This window comes from Melopsittacus undulatus, chromosome 5, assembly GCF_012275295.1.
Source record: "Melopsittacus undulatus isolate bMelUnd1 chromosome 5, bMelUnd1.mat.Z, whole genome shotgun sequence".
NCBI lineage: Eukaryota > Metazoa > Chordata > Aves > Psittaciformes > Psittaculidae > Melopsittacus > Melopsittacus undulatus.
In genome coordinates this window covers 42,127,539-42,144,019 of record NC_047531.1, presented here as the reverse complement: position 1 = coordinate 42,144,019, position 16,481 = coordinate 42,127,539, and the positions used below count along the sequence as shown (strand labels likewise).

The window sequence follows — 16,481 nt, the reverse complement described above, 5'->3', positions numbered from 1 at the left end:
TGTCATCACCCCCTTTGTTACACTTGAAATAATGGTGGTTTCTCCACACACAAATGCTCTTTGGCTGCAGTGTGGAGGGTGGGTGGGTAGGGAGAGCAGGATCCAGGCACTACCACAGCCCTCTCAGAGGGGACAATGGGGCAGGGACGCATGGCTAGAAATGAGGAAGCAGAGCAGCATCAGGAGGGCTGGAGAGAAGTATGGATGCAGCTCCTCTTACACAGGAACAACAACCTGGCCAGCAGCCTTTGCCCACCCCTCCCATACCTGCAGCTGCCTTGCTCACAGGCAGAGGGGTCCAGCCCCATGCTGGCTTATCTACAGTGTATTGGGGCCATCCATCACACAGGAGTGGGGGGAAAGGGACAGAGCTGTCATGGGGCTGAGAGGGAAGGACCAGCCATGCAACAGCATGAACAAGAATTTAAGCAAAGATGCGAACTGTTCAAATACTGAGGAATAGTATGTTTTTTGAAGACATCCATTTCACCAGGTAATTTACTAAAACTGTGTGTGGACTTGATTTTTTCATTTTTCCCAGTGAAAATCATGTCAACACAGAATATCCCTCTTCCCAAATCAATATTTTTTGCAAAAGGTACTAAATAATTTGAGTCAGTGTTTCTGAGTTGCTGAGGCCTGGCTTGTGAATAAACTAAATATCTGAGTCTCCGCAGGCAGCAGGGTATCCAAATACAGCATCCGTTAGCCATGTGTGACTTTCAGAATTGCACAGGATTGGCCATGCAGGATACACATGATAGTGATGTTGCAAAAAGCCACTTCATTAAGTTACACAGATGAGGAATTTGTGGGGCATGAAACAGCTTTGGGTAGAGTGCAGATTTCCATGCCAAGTTCCAAAACTGAAACTTCACTGGCAGCAGAAGGGAAGCCAGAAAGGCTGTGAATTTTGCTTTCCCGACACACCCCAAACTGTAGCAACCATCTGGATTTGAATGAGCATCAGACTGGACTACAGCAAGAGAACTCAGTAGTTAAAGCAACAAAGCTGAAAAGGAAAGCAGGCTGAGTGGATGTGGATACAGGATGTTCATCTTTCTGGGGGATTCGAGGCAAATCAACCAAGGCTTCAGCATCTCATGTGGAACTCATAAAAGTCCCCCTAAGGTCTGGCCAAATGTTATCCTGTTCAGCCAAACATAATTTTCTGGGAATAAACAAGGTCCTGAAAAAAAGCAAGCTGCGTTTTTATCATTCTTTTGGAGTTTTCTTTTCCTGTCAGGCAAAACCTGAACTATTAAAACATCAAGTGCATATTTCCCACTGCAGACTCTTCTTCTGCAGGCTGAAAATATAATGTTTGTTATGTGATTTCATCCTTTAACTCAAAAAGATACTTGCTGCTTGCAGGCAGATCTAATGAACATCCCATGCTTATGTTTTTCCTCCTGATTTTTACATGTAGAACATGTTCTCCCTGGCTCCTACTCCCACAGAGAACAGCAATATTCCTTAAACTGCATCCCAATACCTCCCAGATTTCTGGAACCTGTGTGTCTCATTTCACTTTTAGATTTTGTGCACCTGAAACTGAGACAAGCATATTTATTGTTGACGGAGCAAGACGGGTATACCCACTAGGCTGAATGTCATTTCTTCCTCTGTAATCTGATAATCCTGAGGGGTCATACAATCAATCCTGGAGACTCAGGGGGTGTTCTAGGTCTTAGATGGTCAAAACTACTTTAATTTTGGCAAGATGTTCAGGCTAAGCAAATTCTGTTTCCCCCAGTGGCAAATGCTCCATCCCTGGCCATGTTCAAGGCCAGGTTAGACAGAGCCTTGGGCAACACGGTCTGGTGTGAGGTGTCCCTGCCCATACCAGGGGGGTTGTAAGAGGATGATCTTGAGCTCCCTTCCAACCCAAACCATTCCATGACTCCGTGATTCTATGAAGTGTGAAAAAATCAGGCTCACTGGTCCAAGAGATGCCCTGAGCTCCTATACACTGGTTTACTGTGCTTGGTATTGCACATCTCAGTTTAAAACAGCTACCTGAGAACAGAGACAGATACAAGTACCCACTGAAATCGTTGTGCAGGTCCTTGGACTGAGTTAATAATACTGTGAGAAATGGGAAATTCAGAACTTTGCTATGGTTGTCTGCCAGTGCCCTTGCAGCTCTGCAGCTTCTGTACATCGCTCTATTAGAAGTACATTAAAAGCTATCCTGAAATGCAGGTTCTTGTGAAATAAAAGAGATAACAGAGTACAATCACATGAGAATGTCTTGGACTGAATTGTTCTGTCAAGCTTACTCCTCTGTGTTAAAGCCTTCTTTGTAGAGTTTATTGTGGCATGGGAATTGCTTTGCTGCTCATGTAAAATTCACACTGAAGGATTTGCTAAGGGCTGATGCCATGGCCTAGTTAAGAAGAAGAGGACTTACAATTGTCATAGAATTACAATGTTGCACACTCATTCTGGAAACTGAATATAAGCTTTTTTTACTGTAGATGTTGTCTCATCCACAATGTGGGCAGCAGGATGCAAAATCTAGAGAAAGACGAGCTGCAGTGTAGTAGCATTCTCTTGCTGAGGTTCCTCAGCTGCTTAGCTAGCATTCTCATTAGACAAAGGAGTCCTGGTCCAGGGAATTTGGTTGCTTCATCTTTAGACTCAAATCCTCTTCTCTCCCTGCAGTGTCACAGGTAATAGTGCCAAGCTGTTAAACAATGACACAGCAACAGCTCAGCCCTATGACTTCTTTTCTTTTCCAGCTCTTTGTTAGCTACTTGATGTTCAGGTCTTCTCATCACCCTCCCTCTGTCAAATATGAAGTGTGAGTGATGACCAACCAATTCACTCATCAGAGAAGACCTGCAATGTGCCAGAAATGTGTCAATTTCTTCAATAAAATGCTTGAGGAAACACCTGAGCCTTGCTTTCTAATCTTTCTTTGATGAGTTAATTTGCCACCTACCTGGTGGACAATTAGGGAGGACCATATGTGCAGCCAAATGACTCCCAGTGTCTGATTCATCAGACAGGTGACACAGAAACATAGTCACATCTATGGCACCAGAGGCTGAGAAATGTGTAACATTGGCTAAGGGCTTCTTGAGCAACATCACTCATGCACTTTTTGATTTTTTTATTCATAGTAACGATGAAAAATGTCCCTAAAAATGTTTCAAGTGGAGAAACAAAGTTGTGTCAGCTAGTCCTGTGCTCAAGGGCAAGGGAAAGCTTCTTTCTGCTCAACTACCTGAAGGGTTGCCTATTGAGGGTCAAGAGAATCCTAAATGCAAAGCATTAAATCAAAAACAGGGAAACTTCTTACTTTTCATGTTCCTGATCCTCTTGCAAGTGCAGCACCCTGATCTCCTGGTGCCTTTTGATCCTGCCCTGGAGTCCTCTACTCCCCTGCCACACCAGTGGTCCTGCTGGGCAAACTAGGACCTCCTTTAAGAATGTGATTTCAGCAAGGCTCCCGGACCCCCTGTTGTCACACTGTGTGTATAACAGAACAGGTGGGAGACTTAAAATGTGTCATCTGTGAATGATGGCAGGCAAAATATGAGAGAAGCCGGCAGAGGTGGAGGGAGTAAAGAAATCACTATGCTGCGTATTGACAGGGCTCTGAGTGTATGCCATGAAAGTGCTAACCTTGCACATTTCTTTGTTTGGCTCAGTACCCATGAGGAGGTGAAGGCTGGGTTATTACCAGAGGCAATTGCGTAACCATGTCACGTATTTTCTGCTTCACTAGAAGTGACCAGCTCTAGGCCCCACTGAATCCACTTTCTGTCTCACCTGTCAAGGCAATGTGTGTCTGCACTCACTCAGTGACCCAGGGGCTGTGCCATGATAAAGCTCATCTGGGAATTCCTGTGCACTGAGTGTGGGATGCACAGCTGGCTCTCTCCTCACTGTTTAAGCAAGGTCTTGTCCTTCAATCCTTCCACCCTTCCAATCACTTATGTACAGAGCAGGGTATCCCAAAACAGGAGGGAAGTGCAGTGGTATAATGCAGCCAGAGCTCTGTAGCAGGACACTGTACGAAAGGGTCCTGATAAATGCCATGATCTCCATCTGCATCACAGCATTACGACTCATACCCCTTTCCCTGACCTGAAAAGCCAAACATGACCAGCTCTGCCCTGCCTAACAAGGTGCAACAAAAAAAAAAAAGCAGAGGTGCAAGGAAGGATTGTCATTTGAAGTAAATTGCATTGGGGTTCTTTGCTTTAAATACATGGGCCAGGAAAACTAATATAATTATTTAAATTTCCTTTTGAATAAAAATATTGGGTTGGGTTTTTTTTTTTCAGCCTTTAGCTGAGGACCTAACATGTCAACCAGAGTTGTAAATCTAAGTGATTGTTTTCTCATCAGTCCCCATGCAAAGCTGGTGTAGGTACTAAAAAGAGACATTCCTTTTGCTACAGCAGCTCATTTCTACCAGGGGTTCTTGTGTGAAAGTGCAGGGACCACCTTAGGCACAATAAGAACTGTTTCCTCAGCTTTTTTCTTTTAACACATGCCTCTTATTGAAAGCCAAAGGTTGAAGTTAAGTTTATTGTTTTGGTTTGGCTTTAAGAGCTGAACATTGTGTTACAGTCCTTGAAAAGGCAGAACAGGGACACAGTAAATAACAGGTGTCTTTCTTGAGATTATTTACCTTTGGTGACAATGGTTCCAAAATTGCTTAAGATTGCAGACAAGGATTCCTGTAGATAAAAGTGTTGGGATAGTATTAAGGGTATTACAACCACCACAGACACCTTTTTTTCCCGCAGTTGCAGAGGCTGGTGAGCCACTGTTACTGGACAATTGGTTGTCATCTATGAACATGAACTGCAGAAACTGAAAAGAAGTCAGAGGAAAATAGACCAGATTTGGTTTAAGGTAGTTAATATTGCACACTGAATATCTTATTTTCATGGGGAAATATGTTTCTGTAGCAGTCCTAAACTTGGAGATATAGGACATTTCACATTTTTCTATCACTTTTGCTAGGCAATGCAGAGAAGACTGTAAGGCTTATAGGAAATTTTGTGCCCATCAGTTCAGCTCAAAATAGTAAATTTCAAAGTGCTGGTGGAAAGGAACCTGTGAAGGAAATACTGTGGAGAACTAAATGCTCCAGAAAATAATAAAATAAAATAGTCATAATGATATAGGCAAAGTAGAAGTGCTTCCACGTCATCCATTTCTTATCGACCTGGTGTCTTGCTCCATTTCAATGATAGTACCTGGAAAGGAAATCCAATGCGACATCACATGCAACTTACCAATCACTGTAACCTTTCTGAGATTTATCTGCAAGTAAGGTAATTTTCCAAGTGTTTATTGGAACAGAATAAAGTTTTAGAATAATGTCATAGTTTCAGTTTAGAATTGGAAATAACGAAGTTTCAAAAATATTTTGTGAAACAGTTGAAAGATATGCTGCCTTTAAGAGTGAGAGTAAACGTATGAAACCATTCACTTTCAAGGAGGATGGACCAAAATTAATTCTTGTCATTTACTATAGAAATCCACTATTCTTGGAGGATTATAAGAAATTTGATATAGGCATTTTGCCTGTATCAACTATTTATTGTGATGTGGCCTAATTCAAATTCCTTATGATGAACAGTTAGGTACAATGTTTCACTTAGGTTTTGTAGCAGCTTAATACGATTAAGCTTAAAGGACTAGTCACTGAAGACAGTAGACAAACACAGATTGCTTGTTGTTCTGTCAGGTACACACTGACCGCAGACACATATGAAGTATTATTGTAAGAGGAAATCTCTTTCCTGTGGTTAAAATCGTGACTGCCAATTCACCGAAGCCATCACTGTGTATGGCAAAGATTTTGCATGCCCTTTTCAGCACTGCTATCTTTTATTAGACCAGCTAGTCTTGTTGGAAAAAGTAGACAGTCTTTCAGACACAAAATCTCTCCTTCAAGTCTAAAAAAGCACCCAGAAGCTTTCAAACTAAGTTCAGACTACTTGTTCTGAGCTTTGTGAGAAGAGGAACCAGATGAAGCACCAGCTGACTGCCTGAACTAAAGGGCAGTTAGTGCTTGCAGAGCAAAGTGGGCATTAGGGAGTCAGAGAGCTATGTGGTTCCTGGGGGATGGAGAAACAGGTATTTTACACTCCATGGATGGTAAATGCCTTAGGAGAAGGAAGTAGATGATAGTGGATAGGGTCTCCACAGAATCACCGGTTTTGATGGCCCTGTAGATCTATTATTTTACTTTTCCATGCTCATCCTTAAAATGTATTTTGCATGTGTTCATTCAGATTACTTTTTGGTTTCAGTTTACAGCAGCCTGAAAGACAACAGGCAACTTGGGATGAGTTGTGTTCCAGCAAATGCCCAGGGCACCATTGCTTTGAAAACTGCTGTTTTCCACAAGTTATTTACAGGAGAAGTCAAAGATGGGAGTGATAGGACAGATGATAGGAGGCACTTCTGGAGAAAGCTCTGTTCATCACTTCACAGTTATACAGCCATCTTTTTATCAGTATTTCCATCTCTAACTGATATTCTTCTGAATCTTTTGGTTTGTGTGAGTACGTGTTCATTCCTTCCCCATATGACGTTGATATCACGCTTCCCCCCAGCTGACACTGCCTGCCTCCCAACTGTTTTCGTAACTTCTGTGGTTTATAAATGATGCTAAAATTTATTCCACAAGAGGCTGTGCCTGATTTTCGAACACCATCCTGAAAATTCCCTTTATACCCAGATATCTCTCCTGGGCCTCTGCACCACTCTTCCCTATGTTTTTTCTGGCTACTACATCAGAGTCAAGGCACACTGTATAGCTAATGTTCAGTCTTAACATTCACACTTTTTCAAAGCTTACTCCTCAGACAAAGAGCATATAGGGCTGCTTGTGCTGCTGTGATCTAATAAGCTCCCTTGCACAGAACAGAGAACCTCTGCTATTAATATGGCTTCACAGAGCCAGTTTGTGTTGAAGCTTTTTCTCTTCACAAGGGTCATGTGTCTCTATAGCGTTACTGAGTCCTTCCACTGCACAGGCACTGGGGGGCATGCTGACAGCCCTACAGCTGTAGTTCTGCAGTTTTCTGGGGACTGGTGCAAAGCAGCCACCTAGTTAGGGCTCTCAGGGAGTCCTCATAGTTTGGACTGAGTATTTCTGCTCAATGACATGCTGGAATTTAGCAAACTTCTTTTCTTACCAGATGAACTTCTGGGTAAGATGCTACAAGCAGGGGTTTGCAGAAGATCCAAGTCAAGTGAAGCAGCACTGTTTGTGAGTGACTTTTGTTACAAACAAGACTCACAGCAGCACAAATCTGAAGCTGGCAAAGGGAAGGAGGAGCCACTTGGAACACCTGAGACATCTGCACTCCTGGTAACACCAAATAACGGAAGATGATCACCATGCTGGGGAAGCAAGGATGTCTTCCAACAACATGGTGTAATGTTTGTGCATATTCACAGTGGAAGCAGAACTTACTTCCATATCTAGACTAGCACCCCACCCCATTTGGGGTTATATTCCTGACAGATTGCCTAACTTATAGCAGCTTTATTAGCAACTCTGTCAGCAAACTACTGCAGTATTCTGTTAACATAACATGGGCAGTGTTTCTCTGTGTGTGTTTCATTTTGTTCTTAAAATAATTATAAACCTGGCTTTGGGCTTCAAAAGATCACAGTACCCTATATTAGAGTCCTGTGATTGGATGATCTGCCCAAAGGGAATATTACCTTATGTTGAACATAGTTCATTTCATAGAACCATAGAATAGTTCGGGTTGGAAAGGACCTTAAGAACATCCAGTTCCAACCCCCTGCCGTGGGCAAGAGCACCTTCCACTAAACCAGGTTGCTCCATGCCACATCCAACCTAGCCTTGAACTCTGCCAGGGATGGGGCAGCCGCAGCTTCTCTGGGCAAACCATGCCAGTGCCTCAGCACCCTCACAGGGAAGAACTTCTGCCTAATATCTAATCTGAAGCTACCCTAAGAGAAGGTAGAGTGTGTATTATGCTGCCTTGAGATGAACAAAGCTTTCCCCAACACTGGATTTTGATGGGTTAAAGGAAGCAGGATTTGAATCATTCAAAGATTTCTCATATAAGCACTATCCAATAAATACCCTTCCCCCACTTGGAAAGTCTCTGGGCAAATACTGTCCCTCTGTTCCAGCTCCTCCTTACTGCCTCTCCCCACTTCCGGATGGGTCCTGGCCCCCAGCCCTTATCTCCTCCAGCCCGTGGGCTGTTTGCAGAAAGCAGTTATAAAAAGGCTGACGGAGCAGAGAGTGGAGTGGAATTACAAGGTGCAGAAAAACAGCAGCACCGGACCAGACAGTGTATCTGCTTGCCTCACCACAGCCTGCTCTGCACCATGGGGAAGAATGGGCTGCTCAGCAAACCAAACATCTTCCTCCTTCTTCTCTTCTTTCCTGGAAACAGCTCTCCTACCACAGAACCGTAAGCAACACATGTGCAAGGGGTGGGGGGGAGGTCTTAGTGCAGCTTTTTCCTTCAGTTTTCTTCCTTTCTGTCAAACAATGGTGCCAGTTTCTTCCATTCCTGCCTGGTATCCCACTACCAGCAAAGCCCTGAGCTGCCTGAACAGGGAGTTCTGCCAGTGCTCCCCACTCCCACACTGCAAACCCCTGCTTGTCCAACCCTGTGACATATACACCTATCCCCTCCCCAGCTTTGCCAGTGCTCACACTCTTGCCCTGTAGCTGCCTGCTAGTCCAGCTCTGGCTCCTCACAGCATCTTTGCCTGGGTATATTCTTGCCTGGAAACCTTTAGGTTCCTAGGGTTTTGTGGACATGATGCTAGAATCTGTGTACTGACCTTTCCTGCAGTATCCTTATTTCAGTCCCTGGGCTGTTTCTCCCTGTTCTCTTGTTGCTTTCAAGCCAGTTTGCTCCCCTTTCTCCTGCTTCTTTCAAGCCAGTTTGTTTCCCTTGGCAGCATCAGATGTACTTGTTCCCAAAAGAGGATGTGTGACCTAGATTCTCCTCTTCCAGCATGGAGCCTGGCACTGGCACCCTTCCCTGGGTCATCCACCCCAGGGCTCAGCAGACCAGCAGCATGGCTGCAGCGCCTGCTCTACTGAGGAGAGAGGAAGCCCAGGGAGGCACAGGCTGTCTGGAGTCTGGTCTCCCCATTCAGCCTCCCCTACCACAGAGGGTTGCTCTGAAGCCTGTAGTCTGGACAGGAGCAGTCTCCCTCCTCAGACCCTGGCTATTGTCACATATTGTGCCTCCTGCTGCATTGTGCTGGCAGAAGCACAGCTCTCACCACCACCATTGCAGCTCTTGTAATGCTTGCTACAGGGATTTCATGCCCACAAGCAGCACTTCAGTAGGGCTAGCATCTGTAGCAGGGAGCGCAGCACTACTGCTGCTGCTTGCTGTGTGGTCACAGGTGATGCAGTGACCAACTCAGACTGAAGGACCTTTCACTCACACTGTACCATCAACCCCTCATTCATCTGCCCTGTCTGGGTGCTTCTGGGACAGACCAGCCAGCAAAGTCTGCTTTGAGGTCAGGCAGAGGTCTCTGGTGTCCCTACAGTGATCTGATGCAATTAATTAATGATTAATTATTTTATTCATACCTGCCCAACATCAGAGGGAAAGGGAATGAATTTGCTCAGACTGCTCCTCCTGTGAGCAATATGCTGCTCTTTGTCCCTGGCCTGAGCCCCATTTTGGGAGGGGAGAAGGAAGAATGATGAAAGGAAGAGGTGAGGAAGAGAGGGATGTAGTTGGGATCCACAGAATGAAGACAGGAGCCCCATAGGGAGGCAGTGGAGTCTGAGCAGTCAATTGCTAGGTAGTATGAGGGTAGTGGTTCTGTTTTAAGTGCTACAGGGTAGATCAGATGTTGCGTACAGTACAGAAGGGGAGCCAGCCTTGAACTGAGACAAAATGAGGCTTCCAGCTGAGACTTGCTTACTGTGCTCTGCACAAGTAGGAGTTTGCTTCTTTGAGCAGCAACAGTTGCTGCTATTTCTGTCTCAGATGTGTCTGGCTGCACAAGAGACAGTTAAGTCTCAGACTACATATTAGAAAAACTTACCAAGTTAGAGCAGCATTGGAGCAGGTGACACAAGAAAAATGGTGGAAATTCTATCTCTTGAGCCCTTTGCAGTGGTTCTGTCTGTGGAGAGAAGCTGGGCTTGAGACATCCAGAGGTGCCTTGCTAGCAAAAAAATTCTATGATGCTATAAGATACTGACAGCAAGATGATCTTTTTTTCTTGCTGCTGGTCTGTGCTGGAAGGATTCAACAGGAGGTGTTGCTCCTCTGTTCTGGTATGTGGTTGTGCATGCAAGCCATTTTACTGTGCAGTGGACATTCCTGGGAATACACAGTGTATGGTTGGAAAGGCAGGTTCATTGAATTGGCATGTATGGATTTGGATTGGTGGGGCTGATGAAATTCACTGCCTTCTTTGGCTGGTTGTTTGCTCTAGGAGGTTGCTGAGAGTCCATATGCAGACATTAGTCCGTCTTCAGCTAGACTATTACCTTCTCTATATAGACAAACTCATCATTTTTGCCTCAGCCATTTTCTCTGGGTCACCTACAGTTTCTTGATGCCTGCTTCTGACAGAGTCACTGCCTCTGTTGTCAGAACAGTTGGTTGGATGTAGAGAGGCTGCCGAGGTCTCTTTTGGCAGCTCAGATGCTTTTTTGCCCTGGTATGTCTATACATGGGCTTTGTGACCCAAGTTATTTAAAGCTCTCATAGAACTTGAATTTATCTATCTCTTTTCACTAACACATCCCAAAACAGCTAAAGGGAGGTCTATAAACAGCATGGTTTATATCCTTGTTTTCAAAGGCAGGGAAGCTGGTGTAGGGGGAAGGTCTGTGCATTGGCCAAAATTTCAGCAGAACAGTGAACAGGAAAAGGAATGAGGCCAAACTCCCCACAAACTAGGTCACGCTGTCCCTTTAGCAGATGGGACATTACAGTCAAGTTGCCAGTGCCACTGACAGAGGGTAGGGGAAACCACATTAGGCGAAGCAGGCACAGGGTGAAGCTGTGATGGAAAGGCTGTGCAGGAAGAGGAGCACTAGAGCAGATAGTCACAAACTCTAGGTCACTCCTGGGGTGGCTGAAGCTCTCCCCTTTCACTGCTTCTGCCACAGCATGACCAGAGTTGCCATCTGGCTTCTCAACCCACTTTATGCTGTTGTTTCATGATGAGAGAAACAGAGGTACTGCCTGGGTCCCATTGCCTCCACAATAGCTTTAGGACTTCCCAAAAGCCCAGATCTCAGGCAGTAATGTAGCTCTGGATGGGTATAGCAATGTTTCCCCAGGGCTGGCACCATCTGGCACTAGATTTCTCCATGGAAAAGTATGAGCAGTCCACACCATAGGTTTTGCCCCATGCATACAGTGATTAATATACACTGCAGACTGAACTTCCATCAGAACCTTCTGCTCTGGATATTTCTTTTTTTGCATGTTCACAGGGAAAAAGGAATACTAGGCCCATAAAAATGGTCCGTCAGACCAGAGGACTACATTGGCTCTGTATCCTATCTGTATTGGTGGTCAGTTGTAGGTAATGAGGGACCTTGCTGAGGAGCAAGGCAAGTACTGTGGAAATAAGTTTCCCATCTTCTGAAGAGTTACGGAGCTCCTATTAGAAGTTCAAGGTTTTACCGTGGCACAGATTACAGCTCTGCTGCTATGTTTTCTAGCCAATTCTGGGCAATTAATTTACCCAGGACACTTTCAATAACCTTCATATCAGGAGGAGCTGATCTTCTTGCCCTTAAGAACCTCATACCAAATTTATGTAGCCAGTGCTATAGGGCAGGTAGCATATGCCTTCATTACTGGCAAGTTAGAATTAACAGCTTCTTTTGATGGCCTGAACTTGTCTGGACATGCAGGTAAGACCCTAATTATCCAAGTGGGTAATATCCAGTTGGCAACTGCTGGATCTTTTTGATCCTCACAAAGGGAAGAACAGTCAGCTGCTGTCTATTACCTGATGCAGCCTGGGCATACTGCCCTTCTTGGACTCAGGAGCTCAAGAGCCATGGACTGTCCACACCAGAATTGTATATTTGGATTTTACAGCAACTGGTAGCTTGAAGTTTCTCAGTTTAAATTTGTACATTAGCAAAAATGTTTCTGCTCCCTTCTGTAAGACATCTGCTTAGTATTTTCACGTGCTGGTGTTTACTACACATGTTGTCATGGGTGATGAACAAACCATATTTTCTTTTGTGCACATCATGACTTTATATCTTTCTGATGTGACTTTTTCTGAGCTGAAGTCTTAATCTATGCAGTGTCTCCTTTTATGAAAAACATTCCAGATTTCATATTATCACAGCCACCTTTCGCTGAATTTTTTCTTCTAAATCCATTTTTTAAATGCATGACATATGTGAGATGTGGAAGTACCTTACAATTATACAATGGCAAAACAGTGTGTTCTGGTTTGTCCTCTTTTCCTTTCTGAATGCTTCCCTACAGTCCATTTGTTACTTATCACTGAGAATCTCACTAGAGTGATCAACAGCACTCAAGTCTGAGTGGTAAAAGCCCACTTACTGATACAGTGCATACATGATACTATATACACAGCTGGGCTAAATTTTTTCATAGAAAAAAAAATCATAGAGTCACAGAATGGTTTGGGTTGGAAAGGACCTTAAGATCATTCAGTTCCAACCCCCCTGCCATGGGCAGGGACACCTCAGACTAGACCATATTGCCCAAGGCTCTGTCCAACCTGTCCTTGAACACTGCCAGGGATGGAGCATTCACAGCTTCCCTGGGCAACCCATTCCAGTGCCTCAACACCCTTACAGTAAAGAACTTCTTCCTTATATCTAACCTGAACTTCCTCTGTTTCAGTTTAAACCCATTACTGCTTGTCCTATTGCACCAGTCCCTGATGAAGAGTCCCTTTTCTGCATTCTTATAGGTTCCCTCCAGGTACTGGAAGGCTCTGTAAGGTCTCCATGCAGCCTTATTTTCTCCAGGCTGAACAGCCCCAACTTTCTCAGCCTGTCTTCATATGGGACGTGCTCCAGTCCCCTGATCATCCTCGTGGCCTCCTCTGGACTTGTTCTAACAGTTCCATGTCCTTTTTATGTTGAGGACACCAGAACTGCACACAGTGCTGGAAGTGGGGTCTCACTAGAGCAGGGTAGAGGGACAGGATTACCTCCTTTGACCTGCTGGTTACACTTTTTCTTCCTCTATAGATTATTATCTATTGATTGTTTTCCCACTGTGAACAGTTTATTTGCCATTTTTGCTGTACAGACCCACCATATGACAAAAGTTTTCCACAAATCTTTAGGTCAGTTTCCACAAATACAGAAGTTGTTTAGTTCCCCTAGACAATTATGAGAAAATTGCGTTTCCCACATCATTTAGAAGTCTACTTAAAAACATGGGGCCGAAGACAGCCTCCAGAAATTTTCACTGGTTTTGTTTCTGATCTTTAAACCTTTGTTAAAAGTTAAAGGTTGTTCTGCTTTTTTTAACCCTTTGTTTCTGATCTTTTAACCAATTAATTGAAGACAGAATTAATAAATTGATTTATTAATAAAAATTAGTAACATTATCCAGTTTACTGTATACCAGCTTAGTTTGAGGGTCTTTTGTGAGGGGCCTTTGTTGAAAGCTCTTTGAAGATGCAAGTACACTTGTGTTGCAATAAACCACTGCTCTCTGAAATCCTTTGTGTGCTCATCTTAATAAGGTCCCAGACTGCAAGCACACACATTTTTGCTCAGTATGAAAAGGATTTGGAAACCTGGATAGGCAAAGACAGGAGCAACCAGACAAGTGGGTGGTTTTTCTCAACCCTAAACCTGCTGAATTTTCAGCCTCTTTTAACTAATGCCTTTGAGTTTCAATAGGAGATCGTGGGATATACAAAAATAATGAACTGGAACCTTTCACACCAGGAAAAGCCTGGAACCTTACTCCCTGCTGTGAAGCTGAACAAAGCATGCTTTGTAAAAAGCTCTCTATTAGCATAGAAATTATTCCTTCCACTGCAAGCATTTTCCTGTTTTTAAGCTAATTAGTTAGGCAGTTTAATACATATAAACCCAAAATAAAATGAATGCTTATGTGTACATGCACTGCAATTCATAGGTAATGGATTAAGAATGCTGGTTTGGTAATTTCTTTTAATTTAATACTGTTTCCTAAAACTGTTTCACATTTCTGATCCTCTGTTCCTAGGCAGTATATGGTGCTATTGCCCTTTCTGATACACACAGATTCTCCTGAGAAAGTCTGTGTTCAGCTGACCCACCTGAATGAGTCTGTGACACTGAGAGCCACACTCGAATATCAAGGGGAAAACAGAAGCTTGATTGATGACGTGGTGTCAGAGAAGGATGTATTCACCTGCATCCCTTTCTCTGTGAGTATCTCATCCTTGTGGAATGATCCCTTCTGTTTACTGATTTGGCATAGTATACCTAAACAGTCCTGAAATGAGAAATAAGACATACTGCAATCAGAAACTTCTAAACTAAGCCAAACAATAAAATGAGTTTGACTTGGAAAATTAACTTTGGGAACCTTATGAGGAATATTTATCCACCATTATCAGATGCTGTGTCCCACATGGTATTTCTGTGCATTCAGGGCTTAGAGAATTTTTTAGGGATCCTTCATCCTAGAACCTCAACAGACAGAACATACTCCATGCTTGTTTGATCTGTGTAAACCTCAGAGGAAAAATAGTGAAGTGTAATGAGAACCATAGAAGCTGGGGAGTGGTTAAAGATAGTGAGGTCCATGAGGTCATTTGTCTTCTTCTGGAGCTTATTTATGATTTTCTCTTGCAGGCGGCTGGTTGGTGAGTAATATAAGCAACTGGCCCATCACCTAAATAATGAATCTGGGTTGATTTCAATTTTGATAAATTGTAAGATGCAACAAGATCAGATTCAATATTTCTCTAAGGAAAGTATATAAATGAAGGAAGGGAAAAGGTTTCTAGTATTGGAAGCAGAGCAAGAGGCAGCATGGAGAAAACTCAAGGAAATGGAGGTCTACCATTGCAAAAATTCCTGAAAGTAAAATAATTTTCTTGAGGGGGACGAGAAAGGCTCTCAAAGTTCATATCAGAAAATCGTATTTTTCTCTTGCTTCTAGCACTGAGCCTCTGGTGTCTGTTTAGACAGCTTTCAGACCTAGCTAATACACTGTCTTTCAAAGGCTCAGTGAAATGGAGTGAATAAGCAGTGGTAAGTGGTAAAGCAGTTATCCTTTTCATTTTCCTTAGCTTCCAAAATCCAATAGCACATCAGTCACGTTTCTCACTGTAACAGTGAAGGGCAAAACACTGCAGTTCAAGAGCCGCAAGTCGGTGCTGGTCAAGAATCCTGAGAGCTTGGTCTTCGTCCAAACAGACAAACCTATCTACAAACCTGGACAGACAGGTATGGGGAATTGGGTTGGTGCTGACTCTGAAGGCAGAAACTCTCACAGGCTTCATTTCCTAGAGGCCTCATACTTTTATTATAGTTTTCAGACTTCTTGGGGGGAGTTAAAGCACTCAGTAAATCTTTTTTCTGTCAGCTGAGATCTAGGGCATGTGGGACCTTCGTAAGGAAGAAGTTCTTTACTGTAAGGGTAGTGAGGCACTGGAACGGGTGGCTCAAAGAAGTGGTAAATGCTCCATCCCTGACAGTGTTCAAGGCCAGGCTGGACAGAGCCTTGGGTGACATGGTCTAGTGTGAGGCATCCCTGCCTATGGCAGAGGGGTCGGAGCTAGGTGATCATAAGGTCCTTTCTAACCCTAAATCTTCTATGATTCTCCACCCTTCAGGCACAGCATCTCAGCCAGATATAGGCACATGCTCTGATTTATTCTACACTACTAGAGGCACAAATACAGGATGACTTAAAAGCACAGTCTTCCTTGGCTGCACCTGAATCAGCAAATCAGGACAGGCACTCGCAAGTGACAATTCAGGTCAGCCAAGATGTGATTATCCTTCTAAATTTATCTGCCTCTCACCATCTATAAGAGAAGGAGCCTGAAGTAATTGCTTGCATTACTTGGACATCTCAGTTCAGCCCCTGTTGATCTATGAAATTAATCTGAGCTATAAATCATTGAAAAAGTGAGATTTCCTGGTAATCATTACAAATCTAACATTAGAATTTTCTTCTTTTCTGTTGCACCCTTAGTTCTATTTCGGATCGTCTCTCTGGACAAAGATTTCCGCCCGCTGAATGAGAAGGTAGATCCATAATTCCTGACTGTTAGCCAGGAGGTTTAATTCCCAACCACTGAAGACAGCCTCTAAAGCATATGATCCTTTCTTGACCACACCATCCTTGACCTGTTCCATATCATATCCTGGACACACTCCACCTGTCTCTTGACTGAGAAACCTATGCCATTTTTCAAAGGAATATAGGTGTTTAAAACCAGATTGGCAAAGGAATGTATATGGCTAAGCATATAGGCAGGGATCCCCTTATGAAAACAAATGG

General features: G+C 43.6%; 1 protein-coding gene across 1 annotated transcript in view; it reads left to right on the top strand.

Moving 5' to 3' along the window:
- Nucleotides 1-8,181: 8,181 nt before the first annotated feature.
- LOC101879663 (alpha-2-macroglobulin) overlaps nucleotides 8,182-16,481 on the top strand; it is a 41,698-nt gene continuing 33,398 nt past the window's right edge. The window contains exons 1-4 of the mRNA XM_034062789.1: nucleotides 8,182-8,438; nucleotides 14,208-14,391; nucleotides 15,262-15,418; nucleotides 16,173-16,225. Coding sequence (XP_033918680.1) covers nucleotides 8,182-8,438; nucleotides 14,208-14,391; nucleotides 15,262-15,418; nucleotides 16,173-16,225 — 651 coding nt within the window. The remainder of the gene's footprint in view (nucleotides 8,439-14,207; nucleotides 14,392-15,261; nucleotides 15,419-16,172; nucleotides 16,226-16,481) is intronic.